This window comes from Euprymna scolopes, chromosome 25, assembly GCF_053919585.1.
Source record: "Euprymna scolopes isolate OS-2025 chromosome 25, ASM5391958v1, whole genome shotgun sequence".
NCBI lineage: Eukaryota > Metazoa > Mollusca > Cephalopoda > Sepiida > Sepiolidae > Euprymna > Euprymna scolopes.
The window spans coordinates 96043524-96067633 of NC_136506.1; the positions used below are offsets into that span (position 1 = coordinate 96043524).

General features: G+C 33.4%; 1 protein-coding gene across 4 annotated transcripts in view; it reads right to left on the reverse strand.

The window, feature by feature from the left end:
• The window catches only part of LOC145247532 (zinc finger protein zfp-1-like), a 142053-nt gene that overhangs the window by 110808 nt on the left and 7135 nt on the right, over positions 1-24110 (reverse strand). For 2 of the 4 annotated variants that reach the window (XM_080109364.1, XM_080109362.1), the window contains exon 3: positions 5442-5496. In XM_080109364.1, coding sequence (XP_079965490.1) covers positions 5442-5496 — 55 coding nt within the window. Of the gene's footprint in view, positions 1-5441; positions 5509-24110 lie in introns of all 4 variants that reach the window. The other 2 variants (XM_080109363.1, XM_080109361.1) reach the window with 1 other exon arrangement.

Below are 24110 nucleotides of genomic sequence, written 5' to 3' on the forward strand. Positions count from 1 at the left end.
GGCTTCCGGGCCTTGATAAATGGTGATCACCTTATAAAAAAAAAAGACACGAAATCACTCAGCTACATACTACACAATTTGCCACAAGCAACAAAAGGAAATGCTCAACAAATAGAGAGAATCAGCAGAAAGATCAGAAAAAGAGACAACTTCTTCATATTAAAGAATAAGGGTTAATGAGTGTACAGTAGTCAATGGGACAATATCGTAGTAATCGTTAGTTGTAGAATTTGTAAATTGGATTACTTAAGAGGACGACTAAAAACTTGTTCACATTGGACTTTAACACGACCATATTGTAGTCATCTGGATAGCAAGGAAACGGAAAAGTTCCACAGGCGTGCAGTTCTAAGGAAAAAGCTTTATTCATGAAATCTACGTTTAGGTATAGGTAGTGGGAGAAATTATCGATACTGGTTTCAGCTAGACAAATGTTTTTCGTGAAAATTTTGCAAGGGAGGACTATAGATTGGAGCTCAGACGAGCACTTCCTATAAAAATAATGAGAGTAAAGAAAGGCTCGCAACATCTCTTTTGTAGGAAAGAGGTTGCAGGGAAGAGAAAAGGGACTATGAAGTCTATTTTGAACTCTGTCAAGGCAAGGTTAGCTCCTAGCAGTTCCCTGCCCAAATGTGGCCATCCTTGAATGTATTTGGCTTTTATACAGGTAAAGAATTGCATCACCAGTGACATCTACTGGAGTGGTAGAATGATCCCATTATTTTTCCAGTGACCTTTGCAAACAGAATTGATGTACATGTTCCAGCTCATATCAGGAGTAAAGGTCAGACCTATAATAAACTTGTCAAAACATGGAGCCTCCCCAAAACCAGAGCCATTCATTTCAATTGATGCTAGACAGGTATCAGAGCGTTGATTATGTAAAGATAAAATCTTGGTTTTGGATGCATTAAAATTAACCAACTACCTCTTTCCCCTATTATAGCACATGCTCAAGATCAGAGGATAGAGAATCAGAGAGAACTTGGTCATTTATAGTCATTGAAGTGTTGCCATAGATGGTAGTGTTGTCAGCATAAATGTCTACGAATGATCTTAGGGTGTGATTTGGGAGATCATTGATGTAGATCAGGAAGAGAGTTGGGCCCAGGATGGACTCCTGAGGAACTCATTGTGAGCTTCTGATTTCTGCCCATCAACCACTACTCTTCTGAACCTATCAGAGAGATGATTTAATAATTAAGACATTTTCACCTATAGTCGATCTTTATGCCATATCCTATCAAAGGTCTTTGATATTTCATGAGCAATTGCCGTAGAAAGGAAACCTCCATCAAGAGCTTTACTAATCCTATGAGATATAACTGTTAGCACATCTGCTGTAGATTTAGCAGAATAGAAACCATATTGCATGTCAGTAAGAAGGTTATTTTTGCTGAGGTGGTTAACTACTTCTCTATTCAACACAGATTCCAGCAATTTACTCATGACGCACAGGAGACTTATTGGTCTGTACTGAGAGGGAGATGACCAATCACTCGAATTCTTAAATACGGGGCAGCATACAGATGAGGTTTTCCAAGGTGTTGGGAAAGATATCTCATCAAATCAGACAGGCATTGAAAATTAATTGGTGCCTTCTATTATGTCTGAAAGTGACACAATGTTCAACAAGCGAGATCAGAGATGCGCCGCTATACAACTTATGTTCTTTACCGATCCAAGTGTTGACAACAGGAACATTAACCAATCTGATCAATCTGGGGGAAACCCCTCACATCAGACAATTGCTATTCATTTGGACACTCCCTCTTGTGAGGAGCTGGTTTCCCCCAACATCGTGGGGAAGAAACTAACGTTGGCTGAACTGGCTTCGTGCCAACGTTAGTTTCTGCAAGTCAGCTTTTTGATTGACATCGCTAAATTTCAACGCTTTTCACTTCTTATGGCCTCGTAGCATTACATTAAAATCTCACACTTTCTTCCACTTTCTTTTTCGCCTTTGTCACAGGTTTGAAACTTTTTTCTTTCTTTCTTTTACACCTACAAATACTCGGGCAACGCCAGGTAACCCCGCTAGCATCAACTAAAGCTAGATTTTGAATAAAGTTGAAGCCAAAACACATGCATATATGTAGCCAATGATGTTTGTATAAAAAAATTATACTAATACGTTCAAGTGTTATATTTTTAAGAGACAAATCTTTATCGTATTTAAAGTCAGGAAGGAGCTGTGGTATTATATCTTGTATATGTCATGCATTATCAGAGGGGGGGGGACAAGGAAGCATTCATTCAAGTACAACAATGTTTACGATCTGGCATTAAGCTAATCTTGTGCAGAATTAGCCCATGTTGAAAAGCAAGTGAACAGCTTCAGTAACGCACAGACATTAAAGAGTATGGCTAAGAAAGAAGTTATCTACAATAACAGCAAGTCCACATGAAAAACAAGTTCAAAGTCTCAGCAAACACTGCTCATGCAGAATATATCAAGTGCAACTTCTGTGATCAGGCACCAACAACCGACCTAAAAATCATGCATGATTATGGGATAGTTGAAGGGGTCGATTTTTGCATCGCCATTTTTTTTGCAAGGGTTCAAGCCTGCCTGCATTTTTTTTTTTTTTTTTTGCTCAACACACACACCTCCAGGCACCTAGACTAGTATCAATTAAAGCTAGATTTTGAATAAAGTTGACGCCAAAACACATGCATATATGTAGCCAATGTTTGCATAAATAAAGATTATACTAATACAAATAATTGTTATTTAAGAGGCAAATCTTTATAGTATTTAAAGTCAGGAAAGAGCTGTGGTATTAAATCTTGCACATGTCATGCATTATCGGGGGGGGGGGGCAAGGAACCATTCATTCAAGTGCAACTTCTGTGATAAGGCAGCAACAACTGACCTAAAAATCTTGCATGATAATAGGATAGTCCCCTCCCCCAACACTAATCAGCTGGACCATGATATATATTTAACTAGCAAGGCGACCTGACGTTGCTCGGGATTTAAAGAGGATTAACAGATGTTCCACACTTCTAATACTTTTATTGTCATCAAAATCTGTGAAAGCGCCTATTTGTTAATCAAATCAATTGATTGCCTGCTCTAGTCAAGAACTCACCGCAGTGCACTGAGAGGAAGCTTCACATGCCTCTCCGCAGTGATTTAGTCCACAATTCATTGTAGTCTACCTTACAATGTAGAGAACCGTGAATTTTATGAAATTTTTTAATTTTATATAACAACTTGAATTAAGTTTAAAATGCAAAAGTCAAGTAGAATGATCCAATTATACTCTAAATAGAAGCGTTCATTTTGAACATGCTTCTGTCTTATCAAAGAACCTACTGTTGATTTTATAGGCTGCACCATTCTGCTTGTGTGGTGATAAAACTTCTTGAATGCAATTATGTTGGTTAACTTTGACCAAAAATTGTACCATTTCTTCTTTAATCAGATTCCTTTGATTATCGATTTTTGATACTTATCAGAGGTATTCCGATACCAAACCTATCTAAAAACACTCCCAAGCACATAAGGTATATGTGTGTGAAACTTAAAAAAAAAAATCGACCCAACTGTTTTGGAGCTTATAGGGAATGAACTCACACAAAGTGCTTTTTTATATATAAGACTAGTGAGGGGTACCCGGCGTTGCCCGGGTGTTTTTCGGGGTATGTGAAAAAAACCCGAAAATGTGAAAAAAAACAAAAAAAAAAACAGGTGCCCGTGAAAAAAAAAACGAAGCCTTCACGACGCGCAGTTGGAAAATAGTAAAGTGTTTAAAAAAATAACAGGTGCGCGTTTTTGATTGACGTGACGGCGATAGGTATTCAGCAGTTAGCATTTTGTGCGGGACAGTTTTGAATGAGGTGAATAAATCGGTTTGTTTGTTTTTAAAAACCTGCTCCCTGTTTATTAGGAGGAGCGAAATGAAAGCTACAGTCTGATATGACGAAGTCGACATTGAACAAACATTACTTAGCTCTCTGGAGACAACTGGCTTTCGGCCTGTGATTAGAGTCGAGTTTCGCTTTTTTTTATACCGAAAACCGAATGTAGCGCGTGCCGATACAGGAAATGTCGAATAATTAACGTTTGAAAGTCAATAAAATTAAATAGACAGGCAAGCTCCATGGGTAACTCTGAGATATTACAATTTATAGATGATATAAAAAGTTTTTAAGTTGTGAACCGAGCAAGCGCTTCTCTGAAAGAAGCCTTTTGTGGACATCGAGGAAAAGCGTACATACATACATACATATTCTCTTTTATATATATATAGATAAATAAAAAATTTTGTATCCGTTTTAAATTTAATGTTTAATAAAATGTGCCTTAACCATATAATTTTATCAGTATTCACGCCATGTGAAGATATATTTGCTGGTCAGAAATAATTTCAAATATAACCATGTTTACATTTTTTGCCTTGAAAGAGTTGGGAGTTTAATTTTTTTTTTTTTTTCCTTAAATAGGGTTTGTACAGATTTTCAATGCCCATTTTCAAGAACTTTTCAAAGTTTTTCAAGGCCTTCTCCAGCCAAAATTCAAGTTTTCAAAACAAAATTTGAGGTGTTTTACAATCCACAGCGATTTGAAAAAGTAGTAAAAAAAAAAAAAAATAAATAAATAAAAAAATACAACAAATAAATGTTACCATAGCTAATAAAAGTTACTTTGCAACCCAACTTCAGTTTTTGGTGGGTTTTTTTTTGTTTTTTAAGTAGTTTTAAATGTGTTTTATTTCATCTTAAATACTAACTCTCTTTACAGCTTTTAAATTTCCAACCAAGATTGTTACTGTCTTGTCAATTTTTTTTTGGCCTGGCCAGCCTCATTTTAGGTTATCACATTTTTTTTTTTTTTTGAGGGGGAGGGGGGGGCACCATTGGAGATTCCCATCTACAGAAAGTTTTTTTTTTTCAGAGGGTCATTTTTATTTATGGCGGCCGCAATACCCCCCCCCCCATCCCAAATAGAGATTTATTTCAATTTTATTTTTAATATTTCAACACAATTTTTACTGAATACAATCCTCAAGGTCTTTTAAGATATTTTCAAGGATTTTTCAAGATAATAAAAATAAGGCCTTTTTCAAGGCAAAAGAAAATTTTTTAGATAACTACCAAGAAAAAAAAAAAAAATCATCCTGCCATCTTTGATTGACAAAATCGGTTAAGTGAAATAACAAAAGTTTCATAAGTTTAAACTTATGTAGGTCGATAGAAAATTTAGTTTTGTTAACAAGTTATTTATTATATATTTGTTTGGGTTTTTTTTGTCAAATCTTCTGTTAACTGTTCTACACTTTTGCTGAAAATCAAGTTAACTTTTAAAATATTATCATGTTCAAAATGATCAAGAAATCACTAACAAGAACAACATTAAAAAGAACACCTTCCCTGTGAAGGAGGACAATAAGAAAGGAAACTAATTTGGTACTATATGCAACAGATATGCTTACCTCCTGTGTCAGTTCGTTTCAGGGCACCTTCTTTCTGAGGACAAAGCTCACATCTCTGGAATATTGTCAAGAAAAGAAAGAAAAGATAACAGAGTACAAAGGTTTTAAGAAGTCGATTGCAAAAATAAGATTCTTCAAAATGATGCGGCAAAAAATAATTACAACAGAATTAAAACAAAGTTTTATTTTAACATTTTTATCAACTTTCACTTTTTCATTCAACAAACAATAGAAGTGCATTAGCAATTAAGTTGTTGAATGTCTTGACAACAGCATATTCTTTCATAGTTTTAACTCTCGAGTTTATATCCAACACAGTTAATCAACCGAGAACCACATCACGCTATATAAAAACATATAAGAAATCAAAGGATACACACTGGAGTCAAAACAATGAAAAGAATATGCTGTAGTCCTAGTCCTAGTTATGATGAATGTTCAAACATCAAAATAAAGAAAATCTTATGAATCTACAAATTTGGACAAAGAAAAAGTTGTTAGTTTTTTTAATTTTCTTCCTTTGAAGATTGTTATGCTGGGTATGAGGCAGCCAAACGAGCTGCCAACATTGCCCTGCTTTTTATTGAAACCAACCTAGAGCTCTTTTTAGTATCCTCGTTGTTCCCTTAAGTGCAATTATCTGGATCTCTTTTGCACTTTGTTCACTAGGAATATTAGTTAGGTAGGACTTCAGGTTCTTCTTCATAAGCCCTATGGCACCTATACTAACTGGTATGATATCTCCCTAAGATTCCAGTTTCTTTTCATATCATACATGAAACCTTGATATTTAGGCTGTTTCTCCCTTTCAGCTCTGTTCAGACCTCCATCATTAGGGACACTCACTCCAAACAAGGTTGCAACTCTCTCTCTGACTTATTCCATAATAACTATGTCAGGTTTCACAACAGCATTAGGAATGGAGAATATTATGATTGTCCACCGACACATTAAAGTAGAAAGTTCTTGAGAATGGCAAACTTAGTTTCTAATAATAATAATAATACAAAGCCCATGTTCAGAGATGTCACCCTCTTAGAAAGTTATGTCGAATAGCCAAAGATTAAAGACCGGTTTTGTTTACGCACTAGTGTGTTAGCCGTTTAGAGTTACAAGGATTCATTAGAGAACTTTGATATCATTTAAACTGATTCACAATATTAGCAGTTTTATTTTTCTCTATTTCTTATCGGTTGAAGTATAACTCTGGTACATAACATTAATCAGTCTTCCGGGCGGTCTGAAAAATTCTTTATTGTTACTAATATATATAACTAGATGGGGGGGGGGGGGTACCCAGTGGTGTGTGTATGGGGGGGGGGTAATTAATAACCCTGCTTTAATATTATAGAAAAGACGATGTAAGAAAAAAAAAAAAAAAAAAAGCAAAACGGAAAAAAAATGGCACAAATAAACCTGTGTATGGGGGAGGGGTAAACTAAAGAATAAGCAAAGTAATAAAAAGAAAATGTTGCCCGGATATTTAAAGGTGTAAAAGAAAAAAAAAAAATAGTTTTCGTCGGGAAGAGGGATTGAACCCGGAAGCCTTGACGCGGAGGTGGAAATCAAAGCCAACTACTTAACCGTCTCGACCACGAGTGAGGGTAATTGATTAGAGTGTTAAGTTAAGGCTTATAAAGCTAGTAAAAGAGGTTTGACTGACAGGAAGACGCTAAATGAGGTCATCACGGGATCGTTATTTTTAGTTTTCACTTTCCCCAGATGATGGTGGGAAGGGGGGGAAAGCAGCGCGAAAGCCGAGAACACAACGTTTGAATTTAGTTTCACTGTATTTATACTAAAATGCAGGACAAACAGGGGACAGAGCGAAATAGCGCGAATCTCATAAAAGTCAACGTAAATAAATCTAGAGACGACCCACGTTCCCAAATCCTAGATATTATGATATAGGACCTATATAAACAGTTTTAAGTGATAGTAACGACCCCGGGAGTGTGTGTGAAAGCCTTTGCGAGACATACACGAAATGGTCACACATATTTTGCCTTTTATATATATAGACTAGCGAGGGGTACGTGGCTTTGCCCGAGTGTTTGTGAGTGTGAAAAAAAAAACAGGTGCCCGTGAAAAAAAAAAAAAAGCCTTGACGACGCGCAGTTGGAAAATAGTAAAGTGTGTGAAAAAAAAAAAAAAAAAAAAAAAAAAAAAAAAAAAACAGGTGCACGTTTTTGATTGACGTGACGGCAATAGCTATTCAGCAGTTAGCATTTTGTGCGGGACAGTTTTTAATGAGGTCAATAAATGGGTTTGTTTGTTTTTAAAAACCCGCTCCCTCGTCTTGAAACGAAAGCTACCGTCTGATATGATGAAGTCGACATTGACCAAACGTTAGACCACTGGTTCTGGGCCTGTGGGTATTTATTTGCTCCCCCACCGGGCAAATTAGGCACAAGGCCGATTTTTAATGTGAGGAGTGAAGGGAGGGGGAAGGGAAAAAGGGGACCAGCTCCCGAGAGGTGGGAAATGGGAGCTGGTTAAAGGTCAGGTATGTGGGGTTGCCCCCACATCTGGTCTTTGCTTGCAGTATCTGTCGGAACAGATACTACACTTTGATCTTGTCGCCCGTGATTAGAGTAGAGTTTCACTTTTTATTTATACCGAAAAGCGAATGTAACACGTGCCGATGCGGGAAATGTCGAATAATTAACGTTTGAAAGTCATTAAAATTAAATAGAAAGGCGAGCTCCGTGGTTAACTGCGAGATATTACGATTTATAAATGATATAACAAGTTTTAAGAAGTTGCGAAGCGAGCGAGCGAGCGCTTCTCTGAAAGAAGCCTTTTGTCGACATCGAAGAAAAGCGTACATACATACATACATTTTCGCTTTTATATTTATAGATTAGTAACATTAAAGAATTTATTAGATATATATTTGTGTTGGGAGGATTAATCGGGAATCAGAATTTTTTGAGGTATTGGAATCAGTACAGGAATCTGAAAAATTGGAGCCTAATTTCCAATTCCAAAACGATTTTTAAAAATTTTTTCTTGATAAAATGAAATGAACACAAAATTTATTAAAGGTTATTCATTTACAATATAATAGTAAGGACCACGGAATGGTCTATTAATCCCACTCCTAGATTTAACGCTGATTCTCAAAGTCTTATTTATTTCTTTTATTGGTTCATTGCTGTAAACATCCCTTTTTAAACCTTTTAGCATATATTTGCAAAACGTTCCAAGCAGTTCACATTTCATAGTAAAAAATTTAAAAGCTCTGGATAAGGTTTTTAAATTTCATTGGCACCATCTGAACACTGTCGGTGTTTGTTATCGGCTTCTTCCAAAATAATGTTTATGGTACTTCTTTATTTTGGACACAAGCGAAAAATACAGATAAAATCTTTAGGTTTCAAAAAAAAGGAAATTATATGTACATTTAAACTTAAACCCCTTCCCTCAAAGAAGGATGAGGTTCAAGCATTTGTTACTGTAACGAACAGAACAACAAAAAGAGATGAAAAAAAAATATGCAACAAATAAATGTTACCAAAGACAAGACTATTCTCCCTACCTGGATTTATGTTTAAACTTATTTTAAAACGTGTTTTTAATTCCAAACAAACTTGTTCACTCTGAAGAGTTATTGTGAGCCTGTCTCTGCTCTATCGTTATTTTCATGACAAGTGCTCGTCTGAGCCCCAATTTATGATCCCCTCTTGCCTGACTTTCATGAAAAACACTCATCTAGCTGAAACTACAATCAATAATTTCTCTCACTCTTTATCTGTGCCTAAACCTAAAACGTACATTCCATGAACAAAGCTTATCTTAGAACTGCACGCTTGTGGAACCGTTCCATTTTTCTGCTTTCCAACTAACTACAATATGGTAGTCTTCAAGTCCAACATTAACAAGTTCTTGATGAGCCGTCCAATTCAGTAATCCAATTTACCAAATTTACACTACTAACGATTACAATATTTTCCCATTGATTACCATACACTCATAAACCCTTATCCTTGAGTGGCCTTCAGGCCTTGATGAGTGGTAACTCCTTTGAAAAAAAAAAAAAAAAAGGCCATTCTCCATGCTCAAATGAAATATAAATTGTTCGAAACCAGTTAGATTAATCCATCCCTGATGAATCCAGAATGATTGGAAAGTACCCTGACTTGTGACAAATATCGATTATATCCGCCAGTTTCTGCCAGGAGTGAAGACCGTTATTCAAGAGTTGGAAAGGATAAAAAGTAGAATAGACAAAAAAAAAAAAAAAAAATCTATTTTATTTAATGAAATATACTTACTAGAGAAAATGCTGCCTACATATATATGACAGCATCAGAAAGCAATAATCGTTGACAACTATTTTTAAAAATTTATGTTTTTAAGCCGAATCTAGTTTTGTCATTTTCAAATGCCTCATAATGGCATGGCTTTATCAACTTGATAGACGTTTCAGTTTGGTAAGCAGATGTTTGGGAACTTAATCAAAAATCTTAGAAATGCTATTTGTTCACAAAATTTTTTTTTTTTTTTTTTTTTTTTTTTTTTTTACACAGCTTACATGTGTTTATAAAGTTTAAGCATCTGTTGTGCAAACAGTGAGATTACAAGTCAAATTCTAACTAACATGTATGCGATTGACAGCCAAAGGTTAATTAATTTGCATATTGCTTTGTAAAACGAACTCTCATTAATTAACTATCTGTTAATATTGTTTTCAAATTCGATGGTTAGTTTTAGTTTTGTACTACGTACGGTTTGATTTACCAATAGTTTTAGTAAACTCCTTTTTACGGAAAGCCAGTTTCAAGGAAATACTTTTAGAAAATAGGGTGCAATTACACTTAATAGCGGAATTCAGAAAACAAAAAAAAATATGGTATCTACTGACTTTTCGTGTAGATTTCAACTTTAACCAATGATATATACTTCATTGGCATGCCAGAAATACTTAAATACTACAGCATTATTTAAAAAAAAACTGTTTTCAAGCTTTATCATAAAAACCCTTGTCATATTTCTTTGGGTAACTTATACTAAAAACAAGGCAAGTAACTCATGATTGTTAATGCACAATTTAAATAATTACCATTCTTGGAACTCCTGTGTTTTTTAGCCAAATAAATGTTTTGTTACAAAAATGTTTTGTTTTTTTCATTTTTTTTTTCTATCTTATTTTTTGTAATTTTTTTGATATATTTGTTACACAACAATTAAATAGAAACCATTGGTTTGATTTGAAATTCGATATTAAAAATTTTGAATTTCGCCATTATAGTGTAGTTAGGCGATACACGAGGGAGCATGGGAAATGTTATATTGTAAATACAGGTAAAATGAAGAATATAAAAGCACAGATTAACACAAAAAAAGAGTATAAAAGCAGATTAACACAAAAAAATAAATAAAAAATTATATTGTATTTAAATGCGAGCTTAACATAGGTACAAAATTTTAAAAATTTTGTTTATAATTCGAGTCCTTGCAAAGCAAAAGTGATTCGTAAATTGAGCTAGTGAAGATGTTGGAATCAACAAATTAAGGCCCCTAAATTTAGGTCTTAATTTGTTGATTCCAGCATCAGACCAAAAAAAAAAAAAAAAAAAATCAACAGGTCAAAAAGTTATCAAAAGTTTCTCGTTTACAAAAATTACAATTGGTTCAATGTTATTTTGTATTTCATATGTAAAATTTTCAGAATAAAAAGTTTAAAATCGGAAATGTTTTATATATTATTTTAATTGGAATTCATTATTGAGATGAGTATTATTTATTAATTTTTATTTATATCCTCATCTTTTTAAGTTATTGTTTCACAACGTTTCGACCAACTATTCCTCTGGCCTTCATCAGGTAGTAACCATGACGGGATAGGAACTCCAACATGAAACAACAACTTAAAAAAGAGGAGGATAATAGTCTGCAATAAATAAAAATTAGGAAATGTTTTGTTTTACTAGCTGGCAGCCCAGCGTTGCTTGGTCGTACAATATACTTAAACATGATATTTTAATTCATGCAGACTGCGTATGTATTATTATAGAATCAATCCTCCATTGAATATTATATATTTCGAGGAATAATTTGCCTGGTGGACTAATTCACAAAATAATAAGAAAAATAAAAAAAAAATAATGATAATGTTGTTCATCAAATCCTGTTCATTAACAATATCCCGTCAGCTGATATTTGGGCTTGACGATCTTAATAGTCTTTCTTCTCATATTTTTTTATCTATAAGAGAAGGACGTTTTAAGATAGGAATTTTTTCTATTTTCGATACTTATCGGATGAATTTCAGTACAAAACATATCTAAGAACACTGTCAGACAAATTACCTTTGTATGAAATTTGCAAAAGATAAGCTCAGAAGTAGAGATAAACATCAAAAGATTCAGAGTTTTTAACAATGCTGTGACTCAGCAGCCAACTGATGCAGAAAGTTTTTTTTTTTTGTTTTTTTTTGCTAGTATAATTTTGAAGCAAATTGTGAGATCAGAGTAAGAAAAGCAATAAGGTAGAGTAGTTTAAATGTAATTAGATGAATACAGAAAGAACGATAAAATGTCCAACGCTGGCTTCAAAAAGGAGATTTTTGGGAGCTATCAAATGGAACATTGAACAGGATCTCATATGAATATTGATACTTTTTTTTTTTTTAAATATTTTTTAAAACTATTTTTATGCGCATAAAAATTTTAGCCATGGACATGCATTTCTGGGTTCACCCTTCAACATGGATCAACCATACTGATGAAGGGTGAACCTAGAAACACGTGTTCATGGATAAAAAATTTTTGCACAGAATATTTTTGCAAAATATTAAAAAAAAAAAAAAAAAATATTTAATAAAAATAAATGTCCCATAAAAAGAGAGTGACGCTTAAAATGTAAACAAAGGGGAAGTAACTACCCCTTTTCACCACTTAGGAAAGTGAAAATTAACAAAAACAGTTTAAAAAAAAACGCTTATATATCGCTAATAAAAAACAAAAACATCTTGATATTTTATTTATATCATGAATAAGATAAAATAAAAAATAAAGGAAATACCATAGAGGCACAACAAATATGCTCATCTGGCCAAGATACAATGAAGTCTGTTCAGTTTTTAATTTTTATGTTTACACATTTTAAAACTTAAGCAGACAACTTATATTCTTCTGTTTTAAAAAAGTTATCCGCTTTGATGATTTTTATTTTTTGGCGATTATTTAAAAATGTTTCATATTAGCAGTCGTCTGGGACAAAGTAATTTTAAAAATAAATTGTAGCTTTACAAATAACACTGTACAACAATAACAAATAAATATTGGCTAGTCAGAAACAAAGTTTGCTTTGTCAGTTTAGATATTATTTAGGTCTGACTTTGAAAATCCAACAAGATAAATTTATGTTAGAAGTGTTGTTGGATTCAAGTGCACAAATTTTCAAACTTTCTTCAGACAATATTCATACGTAAATAAAATAAAAATGAAGGTTTTATAAACAAAAATTAATCTTGAATTTATATTTCAATGTTTGGAGAGAAATAGTTAAAAAAAAAAAAAAATTTTAACTTGAGAAATTATCATCAATTGAATAAAATTTCACAATGGATAACCTTTGGCCGAATCACTTGTAAATTACATAAGCAGAGAATTTTTTACAACAGTAAATTGGAAGAAATTCAATAATAGTCATGGGCAACTCCTTGGGGGGGGGGGGGGGGGGGGCGACTGTCCAGAGGTTGATTGACAGATGAATTATTTCCCTATTTCACAGCTAAATGATCTTGAAAAACATGGAATGATAAACACCAAAAATAAAACTATTACTCAGATAAGACGCAGTTTAAAATGAAGGGTAGAAGACGTTACATATCTATAGCAAAAACATTTTTATTTTAAACTAGTAGAATATCCAGCAATGTTTCTGTGGAACTCAGGAATTTGGACAGAATTTCAAACCCTTTGTTTATTTCATGGGTCCACAAGGCTTTATGGCATGGTGGTTAGAATACTTGGAAAAAATAAATTGTAAAAGCAATATTTTCCTGAAAGTTGAAGGTTCAGTTCTTAGTGTGAGTGACCAAAAAATAAAATTGCGATCCAGTCATAGCTGACAGAATGAGAGCAGGCTATCATACTGTGAAATAAATGGGTTTGGTTCGAAATTCTGTCCAAATTCCAGAGTTCGACAAGATACAGTTGAAGGAGGTTGGAGGTTACATCGGTCAAAATGCTGTGAAAATGACATTCAAGATGAGAACAGTAGTTTGAAGAACCTAAATAATATGAATAACCAATGCTCATCTCAAAAATTCAGAAACGCATCAACATAACATCAATGTTAAATTTTCATGTTTTTTTTTTTCTTTTGGGGAAGATAGTAGTTTCAGTAGTAACGCTTACAAAAATTCAAAAAAATATATCCACCCTGTTGCTTAGAGTATATATTCTATAATTTATAATTATCTGTTCACAAGTTTAAATTATTCTGTACACATGTTTTTAATTTTTTAACCACTTTTAATACAGAGAACAAGAATTCATATTCATTGAAAATTTTTTTTAATCTATCATTTTTTCGATGAATACGATGATTTTTTATGAATGAGTTTTTGTTCTATATTAAAAAATAAAAAGTATTTATAGCTCTAGTTCTGCACTATTGAGTTATTAATAGATATATGCATTAAAAAAAAAAAAAAAAACATTTAAAATATATATATATATATATATATTTATATTTATATATAATGATTCAAACACTACTGTGTTTGAACACATGGTTAAGTGGCAATTTTAGTCATTTAGAACTGCCTTAAAGCTTCACAACTCATTTTTCAAACAATTATTACAGTTTATACATCACCTTTCTCAGCTATATTGTGAAAAAAAATGTTTAATTTTCGTTCATCAAAACAAAAGTTATGATGAATTTACTGGTATTCAAAATCATAAAAAGTGTAAGGGGGTGAGCGACGTTTTTTATGACTGATTTCCATAGGAATCACATCGCTTCAGTGACTACTATTGCTATTAATTCACTGCTCTCGCAAAAAGAGAACAAGTGAAACAAAAAGAATGAAAGGGAGGGAGGATTTTATTGAAAGAAGACGAGTGCCATACATTGTTATTACATATGTGTGTTATGTTTATGGGGGCAAAAAACAAAAAATAAGACTGAAATTAAACAAAAAATAAGTGAATTTATTGGAATCCTGGAAAAATCATGGATTACAATAGAAAAATGCAAGCATGAAAAGTAATATGGTTAAGCTTAAGCATGGAAAAGTAAAGGACTAGTTGTTAAAACTGGAAAAGAAAAGATATTCTAGTAAAAAAATATAAATTTGTAACTAAAAATATTGCAGTATTGAGATTTTTTTTAATTCAATTTATAACATTATTAATCAATTCTTAATGCTGCAATATTTTAAGTTATAAATATATTTTTTTTACTAGAATATCTTATCCTTTTTTTTTCCAGATTTTAAAACTAGCCCTTTACTTTTCCATGTTTAAGCTTTGCATATTACTTTTCATGTTCACATTTTTCTATTGTAATATCTACATAACAAAATAGCAAAAAGATTTTATTTACAACTAGTTGAATACCCATCTCGGACAGGATATAAACATGACATTAATTTTAAATTTTGGAGGGTAAGATATGTTTTTTTTTGGGGGGGGGGGTTGTTTTCTTTTTTTGTTTAGGTAAAATCCAGCTTCCTAAAAAAAGGGAACTTTGAATTGAAACTAAAATAAAAATGGCCTCAATCTAGGAATTTTTCTTCACTGACACTAATGCAGAACTAGATCTATAAATACTTTTCACTTTTAATGCATGGAACAAACTCATATTCATAAATTATTAAGTTTAGACTAAGTTTAACATCAGAACAAATGCTATACTTTGTTCCTAGCCAAATGTTATGGGCTAATATAGGAGACTTCTCATTCAATCACAGGAAACACCAGAACTTTCTGTTAGTAACATCAAATATAAAACAAATTTGGTCAGTAAGAGTTGAGGACATGCAATGAAATGAGAATCATACAATGAAGGAGAATCTCCAATACAAGTTTAGATCTGATAACCACAGAGGAAAATTAAACAGTATAGAGAAAGGTGTTCAAAACAAGAGACTAAGATGGTATGGTCACATTGAAAGATGGATGAAAATTATAGGGTTAGTAGATGTAGAACAGTTGACGTAGCAGGTTTAATTCACAGGAAAAGTGCAAGGAAAGCATGGAAAGAAGTGATAAAAATGGACTCTAGGGAAATCAAGACCCGATCAGGGAGAAATTAGTTTGGAAGCAATTTTTTAAAGCTGTCTAACGCATGCCAACATGTAAAAAATGGACATTAAGTCAAATATGATGACGAAAAATGTCTAAATCAAGTGCGTTTAAGTTTCGATTATTATTTATACGTTTTTGACTATTTTATTAACAACCATCTCAATTCAACCCTTAAAAAAAAAAAAAAAAAAAAAAAAAAAAACCATTGCACAAAACATTTACATCATTTGAACTCCAATCTCTGGCCCCTCCTCGCCAATCTTTTACAAAAAACACCCTTCTAGCTGAATCCACTGTCAAAAACTTTCCCCACTCTTTATCTATGCCTAAATCAAAACAGATTCCATGAACAAAGCTTCTTTCTTAGAACTGCACGCCTGTGGAACTCTGTTCCGTCTGCCTGCTTCCCTCCTGACTACAACTTGGATGTTTTCAAGTCCAACGTAAACAAATTCCTGATGAACCACCCCCTTAAGTAGACACTTTAAATATCCACACTAACGTACTGTACTTACAATAACCCTTATCCCTGAGTGGCTTCCGGGCCTTGATAAGTGGTGACCACCCTGTAAAAAAAAAAAAAAAAAAAAAAAAAAATCTATACACAGAACTTGAATGCCTACTAGACATTATCCTCGAGTGTCTAAGGTCTCTCTGTACAGGAGTTTGCCAGAATAACCTGGCATGAGAACACTTTTCTCTAAAAGTAAACCCTGACCAAATATTCAAAATCACATAGTATTTGCAGTCCAAACAAGATATCCTCACTATGGCTAACCCACATTAACTTTTACAAGGAATGATGCACCTTCTCCAAGTGAGGTTACCTCAAGTAATAGCACGAAGCTGGATACTCCACCAGACTAGATAAATTCTTATCCTGGAATCCAGTAAGACCAAGAGACCAAAATGAAAGATACACTACAACGTATGGGGAGAGGAAGATTGTTTTCAACTTCTTTACTAACCCAGCGTTTGAGAGATAAGGAAGTTTAATAGAACATTCAAATATCTATGTATCTCATATAGAGATCAAGTGTTCACCCCAGGTAGCGGGCCCCTTGATTTCTGAGAACTTCGATTGAAGTAAAATAAAAACAAAAAAATGAAAGGAGAGAACTTGAATGCCTACTAGACACTATCCTCAAGTATCTAAGGTCTCTCTGTAGGGGGTTTGTCAGGACAACCTGGCATGGAGGCATTTTTCCCTCCAAGTAAACCCTGACTAAATATTCAAAATAAAATAGTAGCCGCAGCTCAAATAAGATCTGGCTAACCCACACTGGGTTTTAAGAGGAACGCTGTATTTTCACCAAAGTGATGCTACCTTAAGTAACAGCGCGAAGCTGGATACTCCACCAGACTAGATTAATGCTTGTCCTGGAATCCAATAAAACCAAGACACCAAAAATAATGATCTGCAATAACATATTTAAATTGTCAATTGGGGAGAAAACAATTATGTCATCAATTTCTTTACTAAATCAGCGTTTGAGATGTAAAGGAGAACTTTAATGGAATATTTGAATACATGTTTTATTTATTTTTTTTAACAAAGGAGTCATCACTTATGAAGGCCCGGAGGCCACTTGAGGATAAGGGTTAATGAGTGTACAGTAGTCAATCAGATATTATTGTAGTAATTGTTGGTAGTGGAAATTTGGTAAATTTGTTAACTTAAGAGGACGGCTTATCAGGTACTTGTTTACGTTGGACTTGAAGACAACCATATTGTAGTCGGTTGGAAAACAGAAAAATGGAACAGAGTTCCACAGGCGTGCAGTTCTAAGAAAGAAGCTTTGTTCATGGAATCTACGTTTAGGTTTAAGTACAGATAAAGAGTAGGGGAAATTATTGATAGTGGTTTCAGCTAGACGAGAGTTTTTCGCGAAAGTTTGGCAGGGGGGGGCATGGATTGGAGCTCAGATGAGCACTTGCCATGAAAATAACGATAAAGCAGAGAGGGGCTAATAACATCTCTTCTGTGGGAAAGAGGTTGCAGAGAAGAGAAAAATGCATCCCCCACTGTCAAGGCAGGATAAGTTTTTCTAGCAGCTCTTACCCAGATGTGGCAACAGTACTCCATCCTTGGATGTACTTGGCTCTTGTATAGATAGAGAATTGCATCACCAGTGAGAGATCTACTGGAGCGGTAGAATAATCCCACTTGGCAACAGATATGATGCAAGCATTTCATTTCAGATCAGGAGTAAAGGTCAGATCCAGAAGCTGGTTAAAACATGGAGCCTCCCCAAAATGAGAGCCATTCATTTCAATTGATGCCAGACAGGGATCAGAGCATTGTTGATATAAAGATAGAATTTTTGTTTTAGCTGCATTAAAATAAACCAGCCACCTCTTTGCCCATTGTACCAGGTGCTCAAGATCAGAGGAGAGAGAATCAGAGAGAACTTGGTCATTTACAGCCTTTGAAGTATTGCCATAGATGGTAGTGTCGTCAGCATAAATGTATAATACGTATATTGTGATGTAGGATTTACCCTAACTCAATCGCTTTCATTTGTTATCATAAATTTTGATATAAATTCCTAGGATAGTAAATTTCATCCACACATCTTCACAGTTGGTAGCACGATAAGTACATTATTACACTTGCCACATCTTTTTCAACACTGCTGTCCATGTTTGATTCTTCTACAAATACATAAAACATTAAATGTCTTCATTTTCATTTTTTAAAATAATGATTGCTCCTTCCTTAAAGTCTGCCCATTCTCATTGGCTGTCAATGTGCATTTCTTGGAATAAGGGAATATCGGTTTAAGGTATTTTTCAAACAGTTAAACACTAAAGATGGAGTCAGCGCACAGAACAAATGTGGCTATTTCTTTTCTGTTAAATAATAAGTCCAACATATTTCTTAAATCTATCTTTGATGATCCCAGCTCATTCGAACAGAGGAAAACCCCTGAAGACTTATTGGTTCATATGCTTTAATTCTGTAGATAGTCTTCGCTTACATAGCAAGTGAGCCAAGGACACTAATCAACAATTTGCTTCCCTTACGGATGCTCAGACACACATGAATCCTCTGCTTTTTTTACTTTTTTTTTTCCCCCCCTAACAACATAAACACAGGTTTCGACAATACTTTCGCTATTTACATTTTTTTTTTTCGCCATTTAACATGCAGAACAGAAAGCCTTCGAACTATTGCATCAAAAGCAACTTCTGGAATAAAAATTCTTTACACCTTTCAGTTATTTCACCTTTCCATTTGGAACTTTCGAAGACAGTTTCACTTTCCCAACTTCTTCATTCCTAATTAGTTAGATTTGTAGCAGTAGCGATAATATTAAAATGATTAATCGGAATCGGAAAAATCAGAATTTTTTGCGGTATCAGATAAATGTATGCCTATTTCCTGATGCCAAACACGATTCCTTTAATTATCTTTTTCATTTGATTTTGTTTTTAAAACAAAATCTTCCACTGCGGGAAGTAATAATAAAAGAAAATTTATTGATTTAAACTTCCAGTAAAACTAAAATCTATGGATCATCCCACCCCCGCCCCACAACCGTGTTTTTACGGTTGAGAAAATGTGTATTTAAGATGTGTCTTTACAGTAATCAGGACAAAATAACCATTTTGTAGCTAAATATTTAGAGATTTACAAAGAATCGGAATCGGTACTTGTATCGAAATCGGGGAAAAATATTAGAATCGTCCCATCACTAATAGTATACTTATTAGTACTATTCTTTTTATTCCATTCTATTATTTTTACTTTTCTAAATATTAAGGTGACACTCATTCTAAGGATTATTGTCTTATGGTTTTCAATGTTGTTTACATTTCATTTAATTAGCGGGCTTAATTACTTAACTTCTAAACCACTTCATAATAAATTATGAGAGAAAAAAAAAAAAAAAAAAGGTTTCCGCCTGGAAGGATTTCTCAATCTCTGCAACACACCAAACAATGGTTCAATACAGAAACAATGTTTTTAAGATTTAGTCACATGCTTCCCTCCCCCCCATTACTTTTTATTTGCAGGAATCATATCTTGACTTAATGGCCAATGCATAAATATAAAAATTTATCAGTCTTGAAAGATTTCTACATTTAATTACACCAGAACAAATAGTTTTACGATTGTAATATTCCTTTGCTTACATTTTCTTTAATTACTTTCGTGTACTGGGATTAAGGGTAATGCACATTATTTTTCTTTTTGACTGTCACAGTTTTTGTACAGCGTCACCTATATTTTTCACGTTTATTTTTTAGTTATCTTTTCCTACTTTGCACGGACTAGCATCCAGGCTGTGCGAGTTTCCATTCCAGGTCATTACCAATATCATCATCAAAACAAAACGAATTTACCTCAGTCTATAAGGATTTCTCCTTTATTGCAAAGACACCAGAACCAATGGTTTCAGGCTTGCTTGAAATATGTCTTCATAAATATTCCTTATTCAATAATTTCTTTTATTAGCAGGTGGGATGACATGCACATATGCAAACTTTATTAGAAATATTTCTTTGTAAACATTTTTTTTTTCATTATAGGGAGTGGAAGCACATTTTCTTATACGTTAATTAACAGGATTGCTTTTCAATGGTGAGAACTTCAATTATCCCTTTAGAAAACAAAATATTAACTCAGTCTATGATAACGTGTTAATTATAGTAACATCTGATTTTGAGGGGGTGGAGTTCTTTCATTTAATCTGTTCTGGCTTTGACCCATCTTTCCACCGGGCAATGCCAGTGCATGGGCTCTGCTAGTCTATTATATAAAGGAGAAGAGAGAACGACTTGCATTATTATTTTCAATACACTAAATGGGCTGACGGAGGTGAAAGAAGTGAGGGGGAGGAGGATATGGAAAAACAGGAAATGCGAAGGAGAGAAAAATAGAGAGGTATAAAGATAGGAATTTCAATAGAAAAGATGCTTCAAATACTTTTAACCTCTTCCAGTATGTTTTTTACGGTTCTGAGCAACACCGGATAGCTCTGCTAGTTCGTTCCAGATCAGCAAAGAAGAAAGGACTCATTTTTATTATGTCTTCTAAGAAGGAGACTTGGACGCTAACATTTGTGTTTTCTATACTTCAGATCTCAGCCGTGATTAAAGTATAGAACATATTTGTAAAAGCCTACGAATTAGGCTTACTTATAAGACAGAATGTCTACAATCACATTGTGAACTTTTCATCTTCGGCTACCAATTTTTTAGGGCCACAAGATCCAATGAAACGCAGCTAAATTCATCCTTCCCTGCAACAGACTACGACAGCATGCGAATTGCAAAAAAACTAAAACTACCGCTTCATTGAAGCAACCTACCAACTCCATCACATTGGACGCAAGATGGACGCACCATTTTACAATATCCTGTGTACCAATAAAGTTGGTCTCAAATTTTACAGGTAGAGTTTGTTGTTTTGTGATGTTTCATTTCTTGCCTTCATCAGAGAGCATCGAACCTGTTAGTTAAAATTCCCATTGTGACATAAAATAATTCCTACAGTATCCCTAACATAAACTTTTAGTTGTCAGGTCAACTTTGTAGAACCCTGTTATAGATCTAGATGCAAGACCAAACTACAGTTTTACGGTATAAAGACATTCGATACTCCTGAGAATAGTCTGAGACTGCAGTACAGTGTTAGGACGATACAAAAGTATAATGCAAAGGGAGTAATTCTTTACTTCTTTGAGCAAAGTTGCCTCCCCTTGTCCGAATCCTAGACTTTAAATTCTTACGACTTTTCGTGAGATCAATGACTGGAAGTAGAGCGTGGAGGGAAAACAAAGTGACTTTCAAAATGGAGAAATGAGCATCGTTCCCGTTCGTTCCTGTTATCATACTTGGACTTCTAACCTTTCATGTATTATGTTTGAATTGTCGTTACGTGTGTCTTCATAACAAACATGTATCGCCATGTAACAGCAAGTGATTTTCTTCTTTGCTCAAAATTATTCCTTAGGCTATTTTCTTTCATCATGCACTGCAAACATACCCATGTGAAGGCTGTATACCCTGTGGTAAGATATTTAATGTTATATTGATCCTAACGCATCCCAGGGTATAACAAGTGTAAAAATAAATTTTAAGTTAAACTTATCTATAGCAAACGGATATCTTTAAAAAATTCACTGCCATAAATAGTCAATTTGTTTTATTAATTTAAAAATTTATGTTTTAATCGATACAGTAATCCAATCCGGCAATTTTTTTTTTTGAAAAAATTAAATTAACATTTTAAAGGGTATTGAAAAAAATACTTAAGGAAATAACATTTGGGGGATTATTTTCTCTTGAAATTATGTAGCAAACTAAACACTCATTTTAAAAATTTAATAAAACTAGCAAAAATATGCAACTAAAAAAGGAGATGATTCTTGGGAGCATGGTCTCTTGAAAACAGAATAGATAGTACACTACTACCCCCCCCCGCACCTTGAAAGATAATAATCAGCTTCAGATGGATGCCAACTCCAAATTAGTAATAGAAGTAACAGTATAGTTTCGACATCAGACAGGAATTAACCAAATCTTTCTTAGTAATAAATGTTGGGAAGGGAGAGGGGCGTAAAACTTAGTAAGGCATTTTTAACGATCGCCAACAAAACAGGGATGAAAAATAAACAAAAACACATTAAAATAAGTTAAAACATTAAACTTATCTAGGAGAGTAACTTAGCTTACTTTTGGTAACGTTTATTTCTTGTTTATTATTTTTTTTTTTTTCGCCAGTTTTGTTTTGTTAAATATTAGTAAAAAATGCCGGTAACTGTGCATCTATTTTACCACGCTAAAATAATAGCGTTATTATTTAGAAAGCCATTCTAAACCATTATGAAGTGAGTGTTTTGTAACTATTCTGTACTTTCACCTAACAATTTAATAAACAAAAATATCGTAGAAACTGAATTTTATTTGAAAATACTATTGCAAAAAAAAAAAAAAAAAATTAAATTAAAAAAAAAAAAAAAATAGCGCGGTAATATCGATGCATAAGCACCAAAATGCTCCCTAAACTGTAAAACAAACTTTATTTTATACTATCTAACCTAAACGGCGTTGCCCTGGAACTTTTAGTTTCACTTTTACTTTGATCATTGAGACAAATTCGTCATGGTAAGATAGAAAAAGACTACTTGACGACGACTTCCGGTGTTTATAAAAGAACAGTCCCCTCATAATTTTAGAGCTTTTAGATTTTGATGGCATTTTTAATTTTACTCGTTTGTAAACATTTAAGAGAGTTGAAATTATTTTACCGTTAACCCTAAGTCCGAGTGACAAGGTCGTAAATCATATGTACTCGCCTATCAAAATAGCCCCCCCCTCCTCATAACAAAAAGTTCAATTTATTTGAAAAAATTCAATCCTAAAAAGTTTGATGTGGTGAGGAAAAAAAAAAAAAAAAAAAAAGAATGCCCCCCCTCCCCAAAAAACATCCTCCCTAAAATATCTTTATTTAAAAATAAAAAAGGGGGGGGCGGATAAAGAAATAAAAAGTTAACTTACAAGAAAATTATTAAACAAATTCTTAACACAGATGAAAGGAGGGGGTTAATTAATCCTAAACTTAAAGTCATGGAAAGAAATTAAAAACTTGTTTCATTTATGTCAGTACTAATTGACTGTTTGGTGACAGTTCGACCACTTCCGATCTGTTAGTGTTCCATAAAATCTCAATTGGAAACATTCGGATCGATATAGGTTCTCTCCAATAGAAGTACCCATTTTTTGGTTATCAAACTTCTTTTTTTTTTCTTTTTTTTACACAAATCTACATAAAATTTTATTATGTAAATGATGCAGTCACGGAACGAAAACACCATATTCCAAAAATTGCGTAAATTTATCAAGCAGTTTTATTTTTATATAGAAAATGTTTAAATGATTTAGCGATTAATGTGAAACCGTTAGTTTTACAAGGCTGATCTCGCAAATTATAATTATTGTGGACTTATCTTTTCTCTCTCAAAATGATAACGGAACGGGAGGCAGTCCCATTTGATTTTCCGTGTTAAAAATAAAACCATTCGATCAATTTAACGTGATTTTTGGAGTATGAGATCTCGTTCCGTGATGGGTACTGTGTGCGTTTTTTTTTTTTTTTTTTAAAGGTTGAATAATAAATCATGTTTTCCTTCTAATTAACTACTTTAATTAAATTATCACTATTTTTTATTATTATTTTACAAATCACGTTTATTCGTAAAACTCGCACGATTTGATGCGATCGCTTTTATTTAACAGAAGAAAATAGTTTTTATACGCAAAAATGACCCAATTTTCATGGCATGGAAAATGAATTGAAAATGTCCGTTTCTTTCGCTAGAAATCGACAACGTGATATTTCAAAACTAACATCCTCTTTTTATCCAGACATTGGCGGCTTTATTTTATTTAG